The 25,821-nt window shown below is 36.7% G+C and overlaps 2 protein-coding genes across 2 annotated transcripts in view; one reads left to right on the top strand and one right to left on the bottom strand.

The window, feature by feature from the left end:
• The window catches only part of ubr1 (ubiquitin protein ligase E3 component n-recognin 1), a 38,763-nt gene extending 25,062 nt beyond the window's left edge, over window positions 1-13,701 (top strand). The window contains exons 27-47 of the mRNA XM_067455112.1: window positions 215-318; window positions 401-481; window positions 569-750; window positions 3,457-3,659; window positions 3,865-3,958; window positions 4,408-4,560; window positions 4,653-4,750; window positions 4,860-4,956; window positions 5,815-5,963; window positions 6,290-6,345; window positions 6,431-6,527; window positions 6,603-6,670; window positions 7,670-7,817; window positions 7,908-7,995; window positions 8,073-8,206; window positions 8,564-8,672; window positions 9,589-9,645; window positions 9,741-9,818; window positions 9,925-10,095; window positions 10,798-10,899; window positions 12,351-13,701. Of these exons, the coding sequence (XP_067311213.1) occupies window positions 215-318; window positions 401-481; window positions 569-750; window positions 3,457-3,659; window positions 3,865-3,958; window positions 4,408-4,560; window positions 4,653-4,750; window positions 4,860-4,956; window positions 5,815-5,963; window positions 6,290-6,345; window positions 6,431-6,527; window positions 6,603-6,670; window positions 7,670-7,817; window positions 7,908-7,995; window positions 8,073-8,206; window positions 8,564-8,672; window positions 9,589-9,645; window positions 9,741-9,818; window positions 9,925-10,095; window positions 10,798-10,899; window positions 12,351-12,492 (2,411 nt within the window). The 3' untranslated portion in view covers window positions 12,493-13,701. The remainder of the gene's footprint in view (window positions 1-214; window positions 319-400; window positions 482-568; window positions 751-3,456; window positions 3,660-3,864; window positions 3,959-4,407; window positions 4,561-4,652; window positions 4,751-4,859; window positions 4,957-5,814; window positions 5,964-6,289; window positions 6,346-6,430; window positions 6,528-6,602; window positions 6,671-7,669; window positions 7,818-7,907; window positions 7,996-8,072; window positions 8,207-8,563; window positions 8,673-9,588; window positions 9,646-9,740; window positions 9,819-9,924; window positions 10,096-10,797; window positions 10,900-12,350) is intronic.
• Window positions 13,702-16,199: 2,498 nt separating this feature from the next.
• On the bottom strand, window positions 16,200-21,260 carry prph2la (peripherin 2-like a). The gene is made up of 3 exons (XM_067454520.1): window positions 20,680-21,260; window positions 19,562-19,808; window positions 16,200-16,515 (listed from the first exon to the last, which is right to left on the bottom strand). The coding sequence occupies exons 1-3, from the start codon at window positions 21,258-21,260 to the stop codon at window positions 16,249-16,251; spliced, it is 1,095 nt and encodes a 364-aa protein (XP_067310621.1). The 3' UTR covers window positions 16,200-16,248.
• Window positions 21,261-25,821: the final 4,561 nt, after the last annotated feature.

The raw sequence follows: 25,821 nt of genomic DNA, 5'->3' as shown, positions 1-25,821 counted from the left end.
TGCGTTTTCAGGCCGGCAAAACCCTGCCGTGTGAAAATGAACGACCAAAACGCATTTAAAAATTGACGTTTTTAGTTTACACACTTCCCTCTTAAACAATTTATTGAATTAAATCACAGCCTTTTCTATTAGGTAATCGCACTAATCAATATTTCGATATATTAACCGTTAGCCTTACAATTGCTGATCGATACAGATGTATTTGTATTTTCAGAAACTGGTTCTGAACATGGCAAATCTTTGTTCCACTTCCTGAACAAAATGAAGTCTTTACCTTCTCTGGAAGCTCAGAAGGACATGATCACATGGAACTTACAGGTATGAAGACCATGTTTTGATGTGTATTTGATCGTTTGATTCATTGATGTGAAATTGAAGACCTGAATGTCTCTACTGCAAGATGTTTGAGGTGGTGAAGTGTCTTCGGGAGAAATCCGGTCCTGTAGCTTCATATGCAGTAGATCACACCAAGTCAGAAGAGGTATTGCCATTCACACAGATTCAGATAAGGCTCTCACTGGAAATGCTTCCGTGTCTTTGAGGTTTGAAGCGTGTTGTCTCTGCTCAGAGTGTTCAGGATAAGGAGAAAGCCGAGCGGAAGAGGAAGGCTGAAGCTGCTAAAGCACACAGGCAGAAGATCATGGCTCATATGTCGGCCATGCAGAAGAACTTCATAGAGTCCCACAAGATGCTTTATGAGAACATGCCCGAGTGCTCGAGTCAGAGCGACACCGTCACGTCTGTGGAGAGGTCAACATTTCCCTTCTTTTATGTCTCTTATGTCTTATGTTTTTATGCCATTTCACTAATTTGTTACAATTTTTAGTTTTTTCATACTTTCATTTTTTTTCTCTCTTTTTTGCTTTTTAGTTTATATCACTTTCTCGTATACGTTTACTTTCTTTTTGATTTTATTCATTATTGCACTGCTCACTTTTGTTTATTAATTTGGTAGCGGTTTATAATAAGGTTTTTCATTTTTAACATTATTTAACTACATTATTTACATGAAAAATACTGCTAAGGCATTTATTAATGCTTTGTAAATTTATTAGTAAATGTTCAAATTAATATGATTAAAATCAATCTGTTAGTATTATTTAATAGACCTGAGGTAACAGGAACTAACAATGAACAGTTGTATTTTTATAACTAATATTAACAAAGTCTAATAAATACTGCAACAATTGTAGTGCTCATTGTTAGTTAAAGGGGGGGTGAAATGCTGTTTCATGCATACTGAGCTTTTTACACCTTTAAAGACTTGGATTCCCATCCTAAACATAGCCAAAGTTTCAAAAACTAATGTTGGACGTTTGATGGAGTATTTCTGTGTTAAAAATACTCCTTCCGGTTTCTCACAAGTTTCGGCGAGTTTTTTTAGAGTATGGGTCTACTTGACGTTAAATAGATCGGAAGGTCCTTGTATGGGCCGTACGGGCTCTTCTCCCGGAAGGGTGCGCGCGCGTGACTAGAGGGAGAGAGAGGAAATGCACGCTGTAAACAGTCTCTCAGGTGCAGATCCAGTCCTCCGTGAACACTTATGTCGCGCCGCGCTCCACTTTATTCCTATGGGTGACGTCGAGCGACTTCAACGCTTCAGCACAGCATTCCGGGAAGGCAGCGCTGCATTTGAACCGATTTGAACGCAGAAATGACGAGAAGCTTCAAGGCATCGCTTCAGTCGCGTCGCAAAGTGGATTTGCACGGTCACTGCTGTCACAGGACTTCACCAAATCATACCAAAGAAGTGTGTTTTTGACAGAGCGGTCCTGCTTTGGAAGATGCCGGTGAGTAAATCAACTTCAAATGTCTCTGCTATTGGCTACCGTTGCATGAGTAAACATCAGTAAACGATACGATCGCGTGCTTCGTCATTCAAATGCGCTAACGGTTACTCCATTGTTGTTCTGTATAACGTTACACTAGTCTGACTCTGACGTGCAAAACCGTTTTGCTTGCTACCTCTAAGGTCTAGTCACATACAATAGTCCATAAACCGAATCATGTCCTCATAAACTGCACACAAAGGCCCCTAAATACAGTACATACCACAGAGACGGACATCCTGATGTTGCCGTTTCTCCTGTTCAATTTATTTCAGCCTCAGATTTGATTGTGGATCATTATCTGTATTAGCTGAGATAGATGGGTTTCTCCACGCTTGAGGACGTCACCGCTTTGCGCGCTTGTCATTCTTTAGCTCCGCCCACACGATACGCCTCCAGGCACTCGGTTTTTTCCGGAAAGACTCGGTACAGCCCATATTTCTTTTATAAATATGATAAAACTAAAGACTTTTCGGAGATATGAAGGCTGCAATACTACTCTATAGGTACTCAAGATTGACATGAGATTGACTGAAACTGAGTGTTTCACCCCCCCTTTAATGTTATATAAATAATATGCAATATATAAATAATGGCAACACTTTACAAAAATGTCCCATTACTTTACGTTAGTTCGTGTTAGGTCACTAATGGGACCTTATTAAATTTTTTTTCCATTATGTTTGTTCTATTATCTAATTTTCTTTGTATTCATTGTACTCTGTTTTTTTTCTCACTTTTGTTTAATTTGTTTTCATTCTCTTTCACTTTTGCTCTTTAGTTTCTTTCACTTTTAGCCTGTTTCTTTTGTGTGATCTACCAATCATTACTTACTACTATTTATGTTCCCATTCACCACTCATTTGTATTTTAGCTCGTTTCACTTTCTCTTCTTTATCTTTCTCTTCTACTTTTTCACTTGGCCTTTTTATTACAGTCATTGCACTTCCATTATTATTATTTTTTATCATAATATTTTTATTTTATTATTGGTTTCATCTTTCTTTTACATTTTTTTTATTGTTCTTTTACTTTTTAAACTTGCTTTCACTTTCTTGCATGCACTTTTTAATTTTCTGTCTTTTTTCATTATTGTGCTCTCATATTCCTTCCTTCTTTTTATTACACTTTTATTCAGTTGCTTTTTTCATTTTTTCGTTCTTATTTTTCCCTTTTTGCGGTTTCTATCCTCCTTTCTCCTTTCACTTTTACTTTTTTGCTCTTTAGTGTCTTTTGCTTTCTCTTATACTTTCTTTCTTTTGCTCTTTCACTTTTTTGCCTTTATTCATTCACTTGTGTTTATTACTTTTATATTATACTTTTATATTAAGTTTTTATACATTTTGTCATCATTTTTTTTCTCTCTTTGCTGGATTTTTTGCTCTTTCATTTTGTTTTAATTTTTCTCTTTTGCTCTTTAGTTCCTTTTCACTTTTCTTTCTTTTTTCTTTCTTTTCACTTTTTCAGTTTTATGCATTTTCATTTTTTTCTTTTGTTATTTAATTTTGTATTTCCTTTCATTCTTTTAATCCTTTGTTCCCTAAAGCCTGCCTATAACTCTTTGATATTTTTGCGAACCTCCTTCAAATCTTCGTATATCTAAATGAAGTCCATGGTGTGTGTGCAGCTGTGGGATGGATGTGGATGAGAACAGAGTGGCTGTGGGGCCTCAGCAGGGCTTTTGCTCCACAGACTGGGAGGCTCTGACCTGCATCCTGTGTCAGGAGGAACAGGAGGTTCAGGCTCAAGCAGCAGCCATGGTCCTCACGGCATGTGTGCAGAGATCTACAGTTCTCACCCAGAACCGTGGAAATACACCGTCCACCAAAGGTGAATGGTGATGCGCACACAACCTTTTTTGCTATGATAAGCAGCAAGCATTGACACAATGCATGTATAAATGCCTTGACACGTAATGATGATTTAATTACATAATAATGAGCATTAATGAAGGAATTATGCAAACATTGCTAATGTACTGTGATGCTGAATCAAACAGTTTTCTCATCTTTTTTTCTTTTTCTTTGTCCAACAGAAGGCTGTTACCCACTCTTTATGCCCCCTGATCTGTCTGTGGGCACACACACTGGCAGCTGTGGACATGTGATGCATGCCACCTGCTGGCAAAAGTGAGTCAGTGCATGAATAGTTACTTAGGGATAGTTTGATCCAAAAATGTAAATTCTGTCATTAATGCCTCACCCTTACCCAAGACTTTCGTTCATCTTTGGAACACAAATAAAGAACTTTTTGATGAAATCTGAGAGATTTCTGTCCCTCCAGTGACATCTACGCAAATGACATTTTGACATTTCATAGAGATTTATAACTAATTCACTTGAACATTGGGTAACTTTCCTAAAGGGGTAAATGTAGCTTGTTGGTCTTTCTGTGGTTAAAACTTATCAGGCTATGCATGACATGATACACAATGCATACAGAAATACAACTAGGACTTTTAAAAAATAATGTATTTGTTGGCCTACATATTCCATGACCCACTGAAATCACCATCTGCTACTACCAAACAAAAAATAAAGTACACATTACATCTTCATGCATTTTTGGACATTTTCAGGTACTTTGAGGCTGTGCAGAACACCACTCGCAATCGGCTGCATGCAGAGCTGATCATAGACCTGGAGAACGGCGAGTACATGTGTCCGCTCTGCAAGTCCCTGTGTAACACAGTCATCCCGCTGATCCCCGTGGAGCCCAGCAAAATTAACTAGTACGGCCCACTTTATTAACCTTAGTATATTCAGTATTTGGTGATGATGAGTTGAGTTGAGATGTTCACTCTCTCTATTTTCTCTCTGTCAGTGAGAGTGCTGAGCTAGTTGGTCAGCATCTCACTCTTGAGCGCTGGGTTCAGATTATTTCTTCTCGGATCAGAGGACTGAGAGCCACGTGGGAAGCGGGTGAGAGTCAAAACTGATATGTGCCCGCTGGATCTGTTCATTCATTTTCTTAATGTTAATAACACTTTCTTTTTCATTTGGATTGATTTGCGTGTGGATGTATTTACAGACAATAACAGTGAGGGAGCAGCGGAGGAAGCAACAGCACTTTTTGACGAGTGTCAAGCTGATTTCAGATCTATTCTCAGTTTTGGAGTTCAAGAGCCGTAAGTTACTAAACCAGCCCTGTCCTGGAGGGCTACCACCCTGCAGATCTCCAACCTGAATCAAACATGATCTCCACACCTGAACCAGCTAATCATGGTAGTCAGGGCTGCTTGATAATTACAGACATGTGTGCTGAAGCAGGGCTGGAACTGAAATCTGCAGGACGGTAACCCTCCAGGACCAGGGTTGGACACCTCTGCTCTAGATAGACAGGTCTTTACTGACAGCAAAATTGACCATATTTACTTAATATATGCTTCTGGTCCCATAGAGCACAATATATCATAGGATGTTCTTTAAATGACTTTTTTCAACTTGATGAGAAACATAATTTTGTTGGTTTTATATAATATGTTGGTCATATACAATCCTGGTCAGAATTATTGTTAAATATGAACAATGAAGGCTCTGAAAATAAATCTTGCCAAGTTTCTCTTTTTTAATTGTTGAATACACTTTTTATTTATTTGTAATAATAATAATTAAAAAAAATCGACACCCATCTGCTAAATAAATAAAATGCTAAATTATTTTGATTCTTATTCTGTTTATATAACATATTAAAATATGTAGATAAATCCATTTGCTAAATATATTAAATGCTAAATGAAAGGCTCAATTATTTTTGCTGATGGATGGATAGATGGTAGTAAACTTGTTTATTAAATGGTACATTATTGATTTATTTGATGGCATTTATAATAATATTACGAAAGTCTAGATTCATCCATTGTCTAGATCTAAATGTATAAAATGCTAAATGAAAGGCTAAATTATTTTGCGGATAGATGGATGGGATGGGATGGGTAAATGGATAGATGGATAGATGATCCTCTAAACTCCCCCTTTCTGATCAGGCTGAAGTTCTCTCGCAGTATCACAGAGATGTTGGGGGTCTGTGCGATGACAGTGCACAGGGTGGGTCTGCAGACGGCTCCCAATGACCTGTGCCCATACGTGCCTGTCATGTCCTGGAACACTTGTGCTTACACAATCCAGGCCATCGGTAATGCTCTACTCTTCTGACTTTTGTTCGGCATTGTTGAGCTTAAAGCTGCTTTAAAACAGTGGCTACCTTCACACAGTCAGTGTTTGCCGTTAACAACCTTATTTACTTCAAGGTTTCATTCTCAAATGATCTTGTTATATAGCATAATTCAGAGCAGCAGTGTGAATTGTACTTACAAAACTGTATCCTGCTGCTTTGTGAATGTAGCCATGGTTTTGTGTAACAAGTACTTTTAACTTAACTCCTTAGATTTAATAGATAACGGCGATGCATCGTTTCGTTTAGACTTGTGTGCCTCATCTGATTTCTTTCTGTCTCTTTAGAGAACATGTTACAGGAAGAGGGGAAGGCTCTTTTTGGATCCCTCCAGAACAGACAGGTCTGATTTGGCTGTACTGATATTGGTCGTAGTGTGCATCGTTTCATGTGGGAGTGATTTATAAAACAATTCTGTTCTTCTTCAGCTCTCGGGACTCAAAGCCGTGGTGCAGTTTTCAGCTGCTCAGAAGCTGAAAAGCAGGCAAGCTGTCATACAGAAGCATTTTGCTGATATGTTAGCAGGTATGGTACGCTTATGAGACGATTTATATGTTTGTTGGTTTTGTTCATGCATTAATCCTCTTTGCCTCTTTCTAGTCCTGGTACCTCTTCCGAATGTTGAAAACACACCATCAATATTAGAAGTGGATTTCTTTCATCTACTGGTGGGTGCTTTTTTTAACTGGACTTTTTATAAATGAAGTCAATATGAAATAAATATTATTTTCATTTTTATTATATTCCTATATTACACATAAGACACTTTATTTATTTTGAATAATTAAAAAAAATCTAGATCCATCTGAAAAAAATAAATAAATCCTAAATGACCGAAAGGTAAAATTTTCATTTTTATTCTGTTTATATATTATTTTTTATTTTTTCCCTTCTTTTTTTGATAAAACCACTAAGTATATACAATGCTAAATGAAAGGTTAAATAAAGCCTTTAATAACCTTATAAAAAGTCAATATGATATAAATATTATTTTCATTTTATTCTATCTATATATTACACATAAAACACTATATAAAAAAAAAAAACTAGATCCATCTGATAAATTAATAAAAAGCTAAATGACAGGCAAAATAATTTTCATTCTTATTCAGTTTCTATATTATATTTAAATGTAGATAAAATCATCTGCTAAATATATAACATGCTAAATGATAGGCTCAATTATTTTTTGCAGATGATGGATGGATGGATAGATAGATGGGTAGTAAACTTGTATGTTAAATTGTACTTTATTTATTGATTTGTTTGATTGTATTTGTAATAATACGTCCATTGTCTAGATCTAAATCTAAATGCTCGGAAGATGATAAAAAAAAGTTGCATTGACCCAAATGATATCTAGAAACCATAATATTGTAGAGACTTGTGGATTGGCTCTTTTGCTCAGGGCCTAGTATCCACATACCAACCTGCTAAAAACCATTCTGAACACCTTAGCAACCGCATGCCAATGCCCTGGCAACCTCTCACAACACCCTAGCATTATGGAGGCGACTTCAGCACAGGCACACGCCATTAACAATTTCAGAAAAATGCTCTTTTATGAACTCAGACTTCAAGCAATAATTCAAATCAGCTAGTTAAGTTAGTACTACATGCTTGAACATTACTAATGAGTTGTTGGACTGTGGTGATGTTCTGCTCAGGTGGGGCTGGTTCTGTCCATCCCAGCGTTGTACCAGGAAGAGGCTGTAGACCTGCAGCCTTCAGCTGTGAGCACAGCGTTCAATCACCTTTACCTGCTGCACCTGGTCACTATGGCACACATGGTGCAGGTCCTGCTGGCCTCGCACGGTAAACACACATACACAGCTATGCAAAGTGACACAAATTCCTTTGCACAGCACTATTTCAGCAATCACATAGATTCCTACTTGTGTGTAGATTGCGTTGTAATAGGAATGACGGAGGAGGGCGCTGAGGCCCAGGCTGCAGCAGAACTCTACTCCATTGTGTGTCAACACACAGACGGGTGAGTTTATGCGCATCATGAAGGGAAAGACTGCCACTTTCTATTTCGCTGTCTTTCATTGTCTCTCTGTTTCTCAGGTTGAGGCCTGGTGTATCTGGCTTCACTGTAGAGAGTGTAAAGAAAGGTGTCCTTCCCTTCCTGCGCTGTGCTGCACTTTTCTTTAATTGCCTTACAGGAGTGTCCCCTCCGGAGGAGCTATCCCGTACTACAGGTCACTACACTTCATTAGTTAGATTTTAACGTTCCACACTGCTGTTCACCTGAAAACACTTACGTAGATACAAATTTGTCTGTTTTAATCTAAGCATTGTAGGCTCAAACGACTATTAATGCCACTTAATGCATATCATCCAGGCTAGTTTTGGCTATGGTGTACAGTGCCTAGTATGTATGCATTCATGAATTAATTGGGCAGTGCGCAATATTGTTACCAGTGTGTGTACCACATACTGGATTGATTTCTAGTAGTGTAATTGTATGTCATTGTGCACACAGCAGCAGACTCCACAGTGATGATGTATCAGTATAAATCAGTAAAACAATTATTAATCATAATTCATCTTTGCAGAATCACCTGAAAGTCAGCTCCCTCTGCTGTGCAGTTACCTCTCCTTGCCATCCAACCTGTTTCAACTGTTTCAAGACTACAGGGACGTCGTAACTACCTTGATAAAGAGGTAAAAATCAGATAATGCAAGCTCACAATTATTTTTAATATGTATATATTAATGAGCCATGTCTATATATCTACAATTGCCTGTATATGTACAACACCTAGCCTACATTTTTAAGCAGTAATTATAATAAGTGGGAATAATAATAAAAATAAACAAAACAAATAGAATATTATTGTTTATTATTATTATTAATAATAATGATAATAATAATAATAAACATTAGTATCATATTGTCATGTTGTTATTGCTGTTACATCATATTGTTGTTGCTGTTTTATTGTTGTTGATTTAATAATAATTGTTTATAGTAATATAACATTTTTAAATGTATTTTATTGTTGTTTATGCTTAGTTGTAATAATAATTAACAAAAATAACAACAATATTTTTGCTTTTTAGTTGTAGTTTATTATTAATAATAAAAATTAATATTATAATAATGTTGTTGCTGTTTTTTTGATGATATTAATAATTTTTTATAATAATATCATATTTTAATACATATTTTATTGTTGTTGCTCCTTAGTTGTAGCAGTAGTAATAATAATAATAGTTGTTTTTTTGTTATAAGTTTAAAATTATTGTTTGTTGTTTTTGTTTATAATATTACAAATAACCACATTAATAAAAGTATTATTATATGATATGATATGATTACACATTATTGTTTATTATTAATATTTTAAATTGTTGTTTTGTTTATTATAAGCAGCACAAACATTATTAATAATAGTTACATTTAGCACTATTTTTTGTTGATCAATTAAAATAAGCATAATGATGATAATAATAATAATAGACTATAATAATTGACAACAATTAACATAATACAATAAAACAATATTAACAATTAAGGATGGATGGATGTTCCTAATTGCATATATTTATCCATTCCTTCACTCTGTCTTTGTCTCAGGTGGTGTGGGAATACAGCCATATCAAAAGCCCTCAAAGGAGAAATGCACATCATCAGGTTTGATGAAACTCTAGTTTTCCTGTGACTGATAGTGAACTCCCCTACCCTTTATTAAAGAAATAATTTATTTGAATTTCCCAACTGTTATTCAGGTATCCTCACAAGCGAAATAGGCTAATAGATCTTCCAGAGGACTATAGTGTGCTGCTCAACCAAGCCAGTCACTTTAAGTAAGTACTTTTAATAAAGAACTGCCTAGAATGTGCATTGAGGGAATTGAATATTTTCTGCAGATTTATAGGATGTTACCCGGGATGTGTATTTTTTCTTTCATAGATGCCCAAACTCATCAGATGACGAGCGAAAGCATCCGACTCTGTGTCTGCTGTGCGGGGCAATGCTGTGCGCACAGAGCTCCTGCTGTCAGGTACAACTGAACGGGGAGGAAGTGGGAGCGTGTACGGCCCACGCCGCCATCTGTGGGGCTGGAGTGGGAATGTTTCTCAGGTGAGAGCAAAGAAAAAGACCAGCTGAACCTGTGCCATTAACTGTGTATAAATTATTTTACAAAAGAAATGTCTATTAAGGCAAGGTGATTAAAAGCTGCAGTCCAAAACTACTTTTATATAAAATTATGCAAGTACATTACCAGCCAGTGTTTAAAACAATGTCCTTACCGTAGCCTGATTCACAACGGTAAGCTTGTTGTCACAACGGTAAGCTTTTGTAATTTAAGTGGTACTGGTAGTTTTTCACGGGAGATTTGAGCATGGCGCCGTATACATTACGTCACATCTGTATACGTAAAGGTGTCCAGCAAGTAGTAGTATCACATATTAAGATGCTGCAGGTGGTGGATCATTTATAGCTTTTTCTCACAGCAGATGGAATAATTCAATTTATCATTTTAATGGTGGATTGTAATCTAGAAAGGTCCAAACGACAAATATCACTGGCAACTGGAGATTCACCCGCAGTCAAAAGTAAAAGATTAGACTGTACGGAAACTAAAGAGTTCTCTGCGAGTAAACTTCCCACTGAGGAGCCGTGCCGATGCACAACCCACGTAAAGATGATAATTCCACACATAACTGCAATTGCAGGTTTCAAACAGAGATGGTGACAAAGAGGCAAAACCTACAGACTGCAGCTTTAAGTAAATAAATCCAAATAACTATTTCTAATATTAGTTTGTGTCTTTCTGAACAGGGTTAGAGAGTGTGAGATTGTCCTGATGGCCAGTAAGACACGGGGCAGTCCCTATCCAGCACCTTACCTCGATGATTATGGAGAAACCGACCCTCAGCTTGGGTAAAGTTGTTGAGAATGAGCAGCTGACACACACAATGTTTTCTTTAATATGTCTTCTTTTTTTATGTATTCAATATTAAGATATTTTATTAGCATTTTAGTCAGAAAAAAATCAGATCAGAAATATTATAATTAGCATTAGAATATGTCTTATACTTTTTTTTATCATCACTACACTTTAAAATGACCCAGCATTTGGATTGGACACGTTTTATTTATTTTTTTACATACAAAAAACAGTTTATAAGAAATGCATTCAATTATTCTGTTGATAGCTTAAAATTATCATTGTGAAAAATATTGTAATTATTTAATATAGCTATATTTTGTAAATGTATTATTAGACTTTTATACCGGCTCTTTGCAGTAGTTCGGATGTCTGATTCATGTCAGAGAGCCTATTCTTCGTATCATTAAATCTAATTGGTTCAGTGATTTGTTTATCACTCACAGTTTCCATGGAAGTATTCACATTTTTCAGTAAAAATATATTTGTAGATAAATATTGTGTTTCGTACTATATTGATTTATTAATGCAAAAATAATGTACACTATTGTTCAAAATGTGATAATATGCAGTTAATATCTAATATTTTCTGCTCAATAAATATTTATCAAAATTGAAAAAAGTTTATTTTTAATAATTTGGAGAAAACTGTAATACATTTTTTTTTCTAGATTATTTGAATAATAGAAAGTTCATTATAGATGGCTTACCGGTCATAAAAAAAATCTTACTGACCCCAAACAAAAACTACTGACAAAAAACTAATATGATAACTTCATAAATCTTCCCTCAGCTTTAGAAACACAATATCACCATTTAGCATGTGCTTTATCTGTTTATTCTGTGTTAGCACTAATGCTAATCTGTGTTTCTGATATAATTCTTCCCTTAGCTTTAAAAAATACAATATCATTTAGCATGTGCTTTGCCTCTTTATTGGCACTTATGCTGATATTCCTCCCTCAGCTCTAGAAATACAATATCATCATTCAGCATGTGCTTTGTCTCTCTATTCTTTATTAGCATTTATGCTAATCTGTATTTCTGATATAATTCTTCCCCACTTTACACACAATATCATCGTTTAGCACGTGCGCTGTCTGTTTATGCTGTATTAGCACTAATCCTAATCTGTGTTTTTGATATAATTCTTCCCCAAATTTACACACAATATCATCATTTAGCATGTGGTTTGTCTCTTTATTCTTTATTAGCAATTAGGCTAATCTGTATTTCTGATATAATTCTTCCCTCAGCTTTAGAAACACAATATCATCATTTAGCATGTGCTTTGTCTGTTTATTCTGTATTAGCACTAATGCTAATCTGTGTTTCTGATATAATTCTTCCCTCATCTTTAGAAATACAATATCATTTAGCATGCTTTGACTGTTTAGTCTTTATTAGCACTAATGCTAATACATATTTGTTCGGACTTTGCTAGGCGTGGGAACCCGCTCCATTTGTGTCCAGAGCGCTACCGCAAGCTGCTTCATATGTGGCAACAGCACTGCGTCCTGGAGGAAATCGCCCGCAGTCTGGAGGTCCTCAACGTCATGTTCCCCTTCGAGTGGCAGATGCTTTGAGCTCCGAGGTGGGCAGAGGAAGAGCATACTGCAAACAGCAAGACATGCCACATTCGGTTAGCCTGCGCATGATATCAGCCTGACTACCTAGTGTTTCACCTAAGCAGCCAGTGCATTATGGGTAGCCCATAAAAAATATTTACGAAGTGAATTTGCTTTCTCTGCTACTATTTATTTCGCTTCGGTTGTGGATCTACACTCATTATAACACTGCAGCCTTTTCTTTATTGCTCGTTGTGGTGTTTTGCATTCGATTTCGGGCTGTGAAGATTTATTGAGGGGCTTGTGTTACTACGAGATGCGCTTTTATACCTCTGAATTCTAGTCCTCTCACCCTGCCGCCGCTTGTTTGCTCTTTCTTTCATCTGTGTGAGAACGGTACTCCTGTGAATATATCTCTATACTGCTTTATTATGCAAAGATGCCCTCAAAGTAAATAATTATATTCAGTGTTTCTGAGCAAGACGCTGTTTTGCAACTTATGCTCTCAGGTAAATCTCACAAAAACATGTCCGGGTCACATGCCAACCCGAAATAAATCATATTTTGCATAAAGGCGCTTGTGTTCAAGGCCATTAACATTTTTTGTTTTATTTTTAATTCCCATTATTGTCATTACATTCAAAATTATTATAATGCATTAAAAAATCTATATAAATGAAATGACGAATAAGATTTAGAAAATGAATTCTAATAATATACAGTTACAGTTAATATACACATTTTTTTACAGTAATAAAAATTAAATTTGTTACAGCTATGTGAAATTGGAAAGAAATAATATAAATGCTAATTATTTAATGTTCCTAAAAATAGGCATTATTTAATGTAAGCACATTCTTTTGATTTATGACCCAGGCATATTCTTGACAGGTTTCATGAGGTTCACTCATGCTATGGATGTCACATGAACATGTATATAAACCAATAATGTATAATTATGCTATTTTACTATAAGAATGCAGCTGTGAATTAATGAAGAAACACAAAAAAGGTCAATAATCACATATAACAATGCCTATTGGGTAAATTCAAATATATTCCACTTGTCAATATGTAGTAAATAAAAAAAAAATGCTTTTCTTGAGTGTCAGTCCAAGTCCAGAGTTTTTTTGTTTTTAGTTTTTTTTCCGCTCATCGTTTGTTTCAAGGTGTAAAATGCTTTTAAACTTCGGATTTACATGAAATAAACTGAGTGATAAACTATCACATCTATTGCGACTGATCTCTTCCCGTCTCATCCACTTCCAGTTACTTTAACTTTATGAAAACTTTGTTAACTCTGCTTTATATTGCAAACTGTTATATTATTTTGTATTTTATTTTTCTGCATTCCGCATAATGAATCGGAAGGCTGCATCTGAATAACTACTTTACGACCACTAAAAAAGTATGTTCTATATAGCATGAATGTGTGTAGTATGAATATAATCTGGACGTTTTACATCTGCCACGTTGTCCTTCTCATGTGACCTACCAGTGTCGGTTACGTCTCTTCACCACCATTCATAAATCCTCTCCTGTAGCCTCATGGGATGGTAAAGTCTCCATCGTATGCACACTTCAGAATCTCAACAGAAGAAGTAGGTCATCCAGGGACTTTTCGCCTACTGTTTTATGACTACTGAGGTTTTTCGCTTTCTATATAGTGCGATTTTCTATGGAAGCTTGTTTCCGCCACAAAATAAAACATTTTAAAAAGATAATTGCGACTTTTTATCTCACAATTATGTTTACAACAGAATTGCGAGCTATAAAGTTAGAAATTTCAAGATATAAAGTCAGAATTGTGTGATGTAAAGTCGCAATTGCGAGTTATAAAGTCAAATTATGAGGGAAAAGAATTTGCGAGTTTAAATCACGATTCAGACTTTAAATTTTGCAATTCTAAGAAAAAGGTCACAATTACCTTTTTTTACTTTTTATTATGTGGTGAAAACAAACTTCCATAGATTTCGAATGCAGCAAAAGTCTCAAACATTCGCATGAAATAGCTTACTCTTAGCATTGCTACGTCTAGGCTTATTTATTTATTCAGGTTTTACAATTATATGGACCCACTTTATATTAGGGGGGCTTAACTACTATGTACTAACATTTTAATTAATAATTTGATACAATGCACTTATTGTGTACATACATGTTTTTACATTGAACTTACATTTAAAATATTAGTTGTATATAATTACATCTGTAATTAATTTCTGTAGTTAACAATGTTGACCCATCACTTACACATAACCCTACCCTTAAGGGGGTCGCACTCTGTACGCGAAGCTCAGCCCCGCGCCACGTCTTTAAAATTCGAACACATTATGTACTAAGAGTGTACACACACCGGCGGCAGCATTCAGCGCCTGTCCGCGGCGACTCAGGAATTTATTCAAAATCCTGCCACGCCACAGAGCGCCATTTCAAGGTCTTTTATAAAATGTATATTATATTTCCCTCAAATAGTCAATGTACATACTGATTTCCCCCTGTGCTACAACATACACCCATCATGCAGCTCTTCTGTCAGAAGTCGATTTAAAACTGAGCTTGCGCGTATATAATGTGCGCGTCCGGTGTGCGACCCGCTTTAAACTTACCTATACCACCACAACTGTTCCTAACTTTATCCGTATCCACTTCAATATCAGCAAAAGTGTTTTGCATTACAATATGAACACAATAAGTACATTGTACTTATATTTTTGCTGTAAGTACAAGTACATAGTAGTTAAGGCCATCTAATATAAAGTGGGCACAAATGTACCTGTTTGTTTAATTTAGGAATTCATCTGTAGTCCTTCAATGCAATTTACTAAAAAAATACATTCAGAATCATAGTAGCACAGCTCAATTAAAGTAAAAACCTAAATGGTAATACTCTGTGCACTACCACTCAAAAGTTTGGGTCTTTTTTGAGAAAGTAATTCAGAAAGGATGCATTCAATTGATTGAAAGTAACAAAGACCTTTACATTGTTACAAAAGACTATTTGAAATAAATGCTGTTCTTTTCATTAAACAATCTTGAAAATAATGTATCATGAGCCACAAAAAGATAATATACTGTATATATTTAATAATATGTAATGAATTTATAATGTATTCTTTATATATACATAATTCTTAAAGCACAGTTTTAGCACAATCAAGTCAATGAACTGCACAAAGGTTTTAATTAAATGTACATGTTGCATTTATTGTCACTCCATATTCATGATCATCTTAGGCATGGGTGTGCTTAAATTATACAAGAGAGGCTGTTTGTATCATGTTTTCACCAGTGATTACAATACCTGGCTTTAGGCACGAGACCAAGGCATGAAACAAGAATTCATGATGGCTTGTGGGTAAGCTGACCTTTTTGATGTTTTGGAAATATTGAAACAGTTATCACTTTATGGAAATACTCCTAATTAAAACCCTACAGTGAACAGTGGTTTCGCCCTAAACTAATCCAGTGATGCTCTTTAATGATCACTATTTATATGAGATTCTCTAAATCACAAACAAGTTAAACTGTTGCATGCTTAATGAGAGGCAGTTTAAAGGTTTTAAGACTTCGAAGGCCCCATGATGCTTTGCCTTAGGTTCTTTCCTATTAAATTACAACAGAACTTCAGTATGTTGTGATATAACTCTGTTCTTGCTTTACAATGCCATCTCAATTTTCAGCGAATCATCATCTTCATAATCTTTAAGTCATACAGCATCAGTCCTCTGTAGCTTATGGGATGTCCCTCACCAGAAGGAGCATTCTGGAGGGTTAACTGCTCGAGGGAAGAGGCTTTGGCGGGACATTATCTGGACCATAATGTGCTGTAGATGGTCTGTCAATGTTTGGATCTCCATTGCTGGCTGCGTTGATCTGATTGAACTTGCCCAGGTGTTTGATGATGTTGAAGTTAGTGCGAGCGGTTTCCACAAAGCCGTTCTCCAGGAGCCACCCGTCGGACTCGCACTCGGGGTCCCCCTGTCGCAGCACGTTCTCCAGGGACGTTTGGAGGTAACGGACACCCGTTAAAACTGAGAGCTGTCAGAGAAGGAATCGATGAGGTCGTTTTGACTGATAGCGTTCTGATACTTTTTCCTCCTAAAAAAAGTTGAAACTATTGAATAATTCATACTGTTTGATGTGCTACATGAAGCGTCATTTGCTTTAGGATATATGGATTGGAGTGACTGGTGCATAGAGCAGATTATAAAGTGATTATAAATCTCAGCATGGGATTAGGCCACAGAACCAGAGCAGATTTTTAAAGCTAGGGTAGGCAATTTCAGAGAGGCGTGCAATAGCAAGCGCTAGCTTTTAAAACATAAGATCCCACCTCCTTCCTTTAGCGCTCTCCAAAGCCATGCCTAATCCAAGACACATAATAATAATAATTTATTATATTTATATAGCACTTTTCGAGGAAGTCAAAGCTCTTTACATGGAGGGGGGATCTCCTCAACACCACCAATGTGTAGCATCCACCTGGATGATGTGACGGCAGCAATATTGCGCCAGAACGCCCACCACACACCAGCTTATGGTGGAGGAGACCAGGTGATGAAGCCAATTATTATAAGGGGATGATTAAGAGGGCATGATGGACAGAGGCCAATGGGCAAATTTGGCCGGGATGCCAGGGTTACACTCGTACTCTTTTTCGAAGGACTTGGATTTTTAACAACCACAGAGAGTCAGGACCTCAGGTTTAACATCTTATCCGAAGGTTGGTGCTTGTTATGGTATAGTGTCCCCATCACTATACTGGGGTGTTAGGACCCACACAGACCACAGGCGCCCCCTGCTGGCCCCACTAACACCTCTACCAGCAGCAACCTAGTTTTCCCAGTTGGTCTCCGCTCCAGATACTGACCAGGCTCAACCCTGCTTAGCTTCAGTGGGAAACCAGTCTTGGCCTACAGGGTCAAATAGCTGCTGGTTTGAATGCATGAATGCACACGGCCACTGGCTGCACAGCCACTCTCTTAATTACGGTAATTATGAAATGTCATGAACGCAGCATGAACTTCTTGTTTTGGTGAGGAGGAATTGTAAAAAGTGGCTGTTGTTTGTTTGCAGTGCTCATTGACTCAGTCTTGTCTTCAACTCTGCTGATGACGCGTGATGTCTGCGTGAACAAGGTGCGCAGAGGTATTGAAATGCATTGGTCAATAGGCAGGTAAGACATCCTATTGGACAAAAAATTTTGGTCTAGAGATTTCCCTCACAAAATATATAGGGTATCACTTTAGTTTAAGATCCAATTCTCAATATGAACTAGTTGCTTATTCACATGGATATTAGTAGGATATTGGCTGTTTACTTATAAAGCACATATTAATGCCTTATTCTGCATGACCATATTCTACATTTCTTAATCCTACACAATACCTGAACTTATTAATAAGCAGTAATTAGGAGTTTATTGAGGCAAAGTTGTAGTTATTAGTTAGTTAATAATAGTGAGAACCTAACGTGTGACAAAATATATTTACACATATATAACTAGTTAGTTAATAATAGTGAGAACCTAACGTGTGACAAAATATATTTACACATATATAACTATTTAGACCACTTCTTTTATTGATTACTATCAAGATTTGAAGAGAAATGCTATGAGCATAACAAAAAGCGTTTATGAAAAACATTGCCTATCCTAGTTTTAATAATAACCTATGTTGCCCCTTGTGTTTTATTAGTGTAGATTTCCTAGTATAATCGCTAAAACAAATTTGGTTACTATTATTTTATCTCCGCCAGCAGTTCTTTACATTGATTAGCAACTGAAAATCGGTCTGATACTCATGCAAATAAAGCGACGATTCCATAATCATTAAACTAACAGCCTCTGTTAGTTGCACTGAAAGGCATGGACTGAAAATGCGGCAGACTGAACACGCGCTGTGAATGTATGCCACAAGCGCAGACGCGGACGCGTTTACCTCAGCTCTCATCACAAGAGCTCATTCAGGTCGTTCATCACGATGAACCAGTAGCGGAGGCTTTGGGAGTGGCCTCACAGGGCGGCAAAGCATTCTGGGAATTGTTGTCTTTCATCCCCATGAGACAAAACTAAATTTTCTGTCTTTTCTCAGTTTTGAGGCAAAAATTAATTTTCTTAAAAAAATGACCCAGTTTAAATACAGATTCATCATCAAAGCGCTGAAGTACCCCTTTAAGTAAGGCTAGAAAACACCTTATGTAAAAATGTAAATTTAACAATTACAGTAATCGAGCGATTCTTGTCGTTTTTTTGTTTATTTTCTGATTTTTCTTAATGCATAATTAGCATGGTATGTTATGCATTACCATGTTATGCTTAATGAATAGCCTAATTAGAATGTTAACAGTAGAAATTAATAAACAGATACTGTATTTTATTAAAATAACTGCTTGACTACATTTTACAGCACAAGCTTCCGAGTGCTTTTGGATTGTCAACACTTATGAAACGGTGCTTGGCAAATCAAATGAAAAGATTGATGTAATGAACAATCCAACATTTTCTAAAGGTGCGGTCCAATTTTTTTTTCAATAGCAGGAGGAATCTTAATTGGAATTTTGTTAGGGCGAAAAATTTTCGCACGCACATTTCGCACTCCAATTGATTTGATGAATTTGGGGCGTTGGTTTTTTAAGTGCCATTTGTGTGAGCAGTGCTTCATGCTTATCTACATTTGAAAATGGACAATGGACCTTTTTGCCCAGGAAATTTCACTAATGTGACCACACCTTAATTATATTAAGTTTAGTTCTCTGGTACTGTGTGCTCTTTTTATATGTATATATTAAAATGGTATTGCTTTGCATTTTAAAATAAGATATTCTAATAAGAGGTATGCTGAGTGGTTAAGGAACTAATTTACCACTAATTTAATCATTATCATAAATCAAATGTATAGCTTTTATGATATGGTAATAAATAGAGTACCCATTAAAAGGCTAATTGCTAGGTGGAGACATTTGAGCACATTTTGGCTGATGTGAGAGAATGAAATATTAGTTAATATTTTCAAATTAAAAGACGTGCTTCAACTTTGCAAATGTTACTGAATGAATTGCCAAAATAATAGACACAACAAACCTCAAAGAGCCAGATGATCAGAACAGTGAGGCCGATGGAATGCATGATGTTGGTGTAATAATCTAGCAGAGCCTGACGACATCCTCTCATCCACAGGTTGAGCTCCTCAGTCTGGTAGTCGTAATTAAAGTGAGCGGAGTTATTGGTGATTTGGTACTGAATGCATGGTCGAGGAGAATTGACATTGCAGCAGCTGAAAGGAACTCCGTCCATTAGGTATTTTCCCTCCACGTTGCTCCGTAGACGACTAAGAATAAATAGGGAATTGTCAAAATGTATAATTCATTGATATCAACACAACTTTGTCCTCAGGGGTCATATCATAAATGCCTGATATATTATTAACCAAAATCAGAAGACATTTTGAATTTATTTTATTATTTTTGTGCCCCTATTATGATTTTTTGGATATTACCTTTCATGTAGTGTGTAATATAGCCATTTGTGAATGTAAAAGGTCTGCGAAGATTAAAAAGGGTAAATGTCTTGCCAAAATAAAGAATTCGAATTCGAACTGCCTGAAATGAGTCGTCAGTCCTCTTCCTTGCAAAACAAATTTGCATAATGCCAGTCTATGGTTTTCATTGGCTGTGCACGAACGCTACTTTGAACCCCTTTGACCCATCAAGCACTGTGTTTTTCTTCACTGCAAAAGCAAATCGGTATGGTAAATCCGACGCCATCGTTTCTGTTCGTATCACTGTGTATCAAGGGCTGAGGAAGATACAGAGCTAAAATTCAGATATGGTAATAGGCGTTTAGTTTCCACACTCTGTAACCAGTAGACCAATCAAAACAGACTGGGCCATCTGTCCAATCAGAGCAGAGTAGACCAATCCCAACAGACTGGGCCATCTGACCAATCAGAACAGAGCATGCTCTCAGAAAGAAGGGGATTAGAAAGACTGAATCCTTCATTGAACACTGTGAGAAAACAGGTGATGCTGCAATGCATTGATTGAGAAAATGAAAGTGTTTTTGACCTTGGATGTATGCAAACATATTGCAGGAGACCTCCAAACCAAAAATAAGGAACCTTTAAAATAGCATAATAAGGGGCACTTTAATAACGACTTAGTAACTAATTAAATATGAAATATTTTTCAGGCCCAACTTACTCTACCACTTCACGTTGAGACATGTCCAAGTATCGGTTGCTGACCCACTGGATCTGGAACCAGTCTCTGTAGCCCTCGTTCCCACAGCACTGAAACTGGATCTGCAGCAGGTCCACTGTGCGCTTCAAGAAGCAGCGGCCTGGTGTGTCCGTGTCCTTGTAGTAACGCATAGCGGCACGTAGCCCCAACGTTAGCGATTCCTCCAGCTGTCCGAGCATGCTGTAGCACATCAAGGCACCCACGAGCACGCTCAGAGTGAAGAAAAACGTACAAATGATGTACGGGAGCATCACCAACTTCCAGCGTAAGAACTTGTTGGTGTCTACACAGTCATAGCAGATCTTTCCTCCCAAAAAGTTAATCGCACAGGCTATAAGTCCCACGGCAATTAGCATGTTTGGCACGGATTGGAGCTGACGCTCAACCATTAGATCCTGCCGCTTGTTGATTTCCACTTTCAAAAAGATGCCCAAGCTAAAGAGGATGATTCCTGTTATAATGGAAATCCAGTTCAGCACCCACAAAACCTGGGCCAGTTTGTCTCTCATGGTTTTGGTGAATCTAACTGGCAGCACAGCCATTTTACAGTATGTGCTTCAAAATTTCAGAGAACCCTACACTTTATATAATTGATTTTGTGGAAGTCCAATGGAGTACAAAAATCAAATAGCTAAATTGGTAATTTTAGTTGCAAGTCATTGCATTGAGGTGTACAAGGTTCTTACAAGATGACATGAATGGACTAATGCTTCTTAGGCTAACTTAGTGTCAATCAATGAAAGACCCTGAACCTCAATCAGTATTACAGAAAAACAGTATTCATGCAGCTCATTCATTTAAATGATGAGGAAACTGGATATGAGTAAAAAGAATCAAGCAAAACAAAGCCGATTTATGTTTTGATTTGTCAAACTCCTTGAGATGCCATGTGAGGTCCTTTAGAGATGTAGTGAAGCTAAAATGATTTCCATTTCCATTATTTCCAAATGTATGCCTGAGAGGTAAAAAAGAAGAGAACATGCTAAGCAACAGCTGAGAAAATATCAAGAAGAGCGTTATTGCATAATTTTATAAGTCTAGAAAAAATAGAAGGATAGAGATTGATTCATATAATAATTATTTTGGATTAAATAAAACCCACATTAATTCAGATTTTACCACATGAAGTATATTTTCAAGTTATGTTTTTGTGCTATAATTGCTATCTACAGCACATAGCACACTGTAAAAAAAAATTCAAGTCTCCAATTGAACATTTTCAAGTGACTGATCACTTCTACATTTTTCAGTTGGCCGAATTGAATTTCTGTGAATTAAATTGCATCAATTCACAGAATTTACATTCGGCCAAATGAAATTTTTTAATGTGATCAGTCACTAGAAAAATTTCCAATTGAAGTTTTTTTTATAATTTTTTTTACAGTACATGCAAATATTTCCATCCATATATCAATTTTAAAACGCTAAGAATATTCCTGCCATTGCTGAGTATAGAAAGCTCAAAATAGCAAGTGAAACAAAATAAGTTCACCTGATGGACAAGCACAGGGCTTGTCCTCGGCCAGGAGTGGTGAGTGAGATGATCCCTGCAGAAGGGTAGTAATAAACAGCTTACTACTCACCCATCCATTTCTCTCCATCCCTCAATGACATCCCGCCCTATTCCAAGTGATTTCTCTCCATCAGATGTTTGGAGTTTTTGGTTAATAATCTAAATGTATTGTATAAAAAATGAAAACGAATGTGTATGTGTGTTAGTGTCTGCTGCAGACTCAGCTGTGACCTCTCTCGTAATTCTTTCTAATCAGTAATCAGCCCAGTTGGATTTGGAAGAGTACCTTCTGGCACCAGCACAAATCTCACTAAATGGAATGTGTGTGCGTAGCCTATAGAGAGCGAAGAATGAGAACAAGTTATTAAGCTACTAAAAGTCTCCAACTATGCTTACATGTAGTTTAATTGTTATATTCGAAGATTAGGATTGGTGTCCCAATTCCTTTGGCAATATAGTGCTATATTGCCAAAAGTACTTGCCTGACTGCATTGTGCCAAGTGTAAAGTTTGGTGGAGAGGGGGTTGTTTTTCAGGGATTGGGCTTGGTTGGAACTCTTAATGCTTCAGCATACCAAGACATTTTGGGCAATTCCATGCTCCCAACTTTGTGGGAACATTTTTGGGAGGGCCCCTTCCTGTTCCAACATGACTGTGCACCAGTGCACAAAGCAAGGTCTATAGAGACATGGATGAGTGAGTTTGGTGTGAAGGAACTTGATTGGTCTCCACAGTCTTCACCTCAACTTGATGGAACACCTTTGGGATGATTTAGAGCGGAGACTGTGAGCCAGGCATTCTCGTCCAACATCAGTGCCTGACCTCACAAATACTTTAAGAAGAATAGTCAAAAATGTCCATAAACACACTCCTAAACCTTGTGGAAAACCTGCCCAGAAGAGTTGAAGCTGTTATGGGCCAAAGGGTGGACCAACTCCATATTAAACCCTACGAATTAAGAATGGGATGTCATTCAAGTTCATATTTTTTCTTCTAAGAATGTAAATTATTACTTAATAATATTGCTAATATTGACAAATAAATAAAAGAATAAATAATTCATTAAAAAAGAATTTTATTATAAAGAAAGGGGATTGCTGTGAAGAAAAACAGAAAATTATTGTAAAATAAACAAATGAATAAACAAACATTATTAGCTAAATAATATTGCTAATATTGACTAATGAATTAATAAACAAATAAATGTTTAATTTTAAATACATTATCTCTGAAGAAAAATGATTGTAAAATAAACAAATGAATTAACAAACGAAAAGAACAGGATGTCTTTTTATGGCTTAGAATATATTGTTAATAAATTAATTTATAAATTCTCTTTCAGAAATGGGACTCCCGACTCTGGGATGCTGTTAGCTTTGTACACAATGGGTATTGTATGGCCGACTCCTGTTTTATGCATATTTGATGTAATACCACATGCACTGACAGCCAATGAAATCCAAAGGATTATTCAGGCCTAAAGGGGATTGAGTCAGGGGAAAGCACATTGAAACTAGTCAGCAGAACTGAACGCAGGACACTCATATGACCATTGGATGCTGGATGAAAGTGCTTTATCTGGTGAGTACTGGTTACTACAATGTTTATCAGTATTGACCAAAGCATGGAGAGTTTATCACTTACTGTGTAGATAAATATCTGTTCAAATACACAAGCTTTTTATACTGACTATTTAGCATTTGAATACGCACTATTTAAAATAGCACAAATTATTGTTTAATTAATATTTTTGCTCTTTTCTATGACTATGGTTTTACCAAGATTGAACTTTTAAAACCAAGATTGGGTAGTGGACATCTTAAATATTTCCATTTGGACACTTTATGCAAGCACAGGATGATGGTAAACACAGAGGTCTTGTGGAATAAAGCTTTAACAGACAACAATATCAAAGGCCTCATTGGCTGCTTACGGGGCCTTTGTATTGAAGGTAGGACTTCAGTGTATTCTGTGTCTTAGTCCAATTAGGATCAAAATGATGTGACAAATTGTTTGATTTGTTGTTTCATATAGGTGAAGTGGATTCTAGTGAATGCTTGGCCAGTTTTAACTGCTGGCTTGAGAGTTCAGCAGAACTGGCCAAGAAGGAGCTGTTAATGCTCTGTGAGTAGGTCAAATCTTATTAAACACTGAGGTTTACTGTTTTTGTTTAGGGTGTTCAGATAAACCTCACCTGGCTCTTCTCTGATTGTAGGTTTCAGTCGATGTAAAGGCTTGTGGATGTTCTTAGATGACAACTCTGTCGCTCTAGTCCATAAACTGGTCCTCAAGTTGAAGAACCTGCTTTCTCTGGTCCACCTAAAGAAACTAAATGACCCTCTACACTCTAAACAAGGTCAGTCTTTGAGTCTCTGTTCAGTTTATTGATTAATTTATATTTATGAAAGAAGTCTCTTCACCAAAGCTGCGATTTAAAATCCCCTCGGCCCCACTTTATATTAGGTGCCTTTATGTTCTAATCAAAGAATAAGTACAATGTAAACAGTGTAATTATAAATGTAACTACAGAAATGAATTTATATATATATATATATATATATATATATATATATATATATATATATATATATATATATATAAAATGTATACAGGTCCTTCTCAAAAAAATAGCATATTATGTGATAAAAGTTCATCATTTTCCATAATGTAATGATGAAAATTAAACGTTCATATATTTTAGATTCATTGCACACCAACTGAAATATTTCAGGTTTTTTATTGTTTTAATACTGATGATTTTGGCATACAGCTCATGAAAACCCCAAATCTCAAAAATGTTGCATATTTCATCCGACCAATAAAAGAAAAGTGTTTTTAATACAAAAAAAGTCAACCTTCAAATAATAATGTTCAGTTATGCTCTCAATACTTGGTCGGGAATCCTTTTGCAGAAATGACTGCTTCAATGCGGCGTGGCATGGAGGCGATCAGCCTGTGGCACTGCTGAGGTGTTATGGAGGCCCAGGATGCTTCGATAGCGGCCTTAAGCTCATCCAGAGTGTTGGGTCTTGCGTCTCTCAACTTTCTCTTCACAATATCCCACAGATTCTCTATGGGGTTCAGGTCAGGAGAGTTGGCAGGCCAATTGAGCACAGTAATACCATGGTCAGTAAATCATTTACCAGTGGTTTTGGCACTGTGAGCAGGTGCCAGGTCGAGCTAAAAAAACAAATCTTCATCTCCATAAAGCTTTTCAGCAGATGGAAGCATGAAGTGCTCCAAAATCTCCTGATAGCGAGCTGCATTGACCCTGCCCTTGATAAAACACAGTGGACCAACACCAGCAGCTGACATGGCACCCCAGACCATCACTGACTGTGGGTACTTGACACTGGACTTCAGGCATTTTGGCATTTCCTTCTCCCCAGTCTTCCTCCAGACTCTGGCACCTTGATTTCCGAATGACATGCAAAATTTGAGCAACAGTCCAGTGCTGCTTCTCTGTAGCCCAGGTCAGGCGCTTCTGCCGCTGTTTCTGGTTCAAAGTGGCTTGACCTGGGGAATGCGGCACCTGTAGCCCATTTCCTGCACACGCCTGTGCACGGTGGCTCTGGATGTTTCTACTCCAGA

The sequence above is a fragment of the Pseudorasbora parva genome, chromosome 10 (assembly GCF_024679245.1).
Source record: "Pseudorasbora parva isolate DD20220531a chromosome 10, ASM2467924v1, whole genome shotgun sequence".
In the NCBI taxonomy this organism is placed as follows: domain Eukaryota; kingdom Metazoa; phylum Chordata; class Actinopteri; order Cypriniformes; family Gobionidae; genus Pseudorasbora; species Pseudorasbora parva.
Note: the sequence above shows the minus strand (reverse complement) of the source record. Positions and strands in the feature narration are given on the sequence as shown.

Bases quoted from the DNA above. Each gene is read 5' to 3' on its own strand.
- prph2la (XM_067454520.1), bottom strand. From the start codon at position 21,260: ATGGCTGTGCTGCCAGTTAGATTCACCAAAACCATGAGAGACAAACTG. The intron at 19,809-20,679 runs GTAAGTTGGGCC...ATTTATTCTTAG, and splicing joins TCTCAACGTGAAGTGGTAGA to TCGTCTACGGAGCAACGTGG. The intron at 16,516-19,561 runs GTTTGTTGTGTC...CTTCTCTGACAG, and splicing joins TGATCATCTGGCTCTTTGAG to CTCTCAGTTTTAACGGGTGT.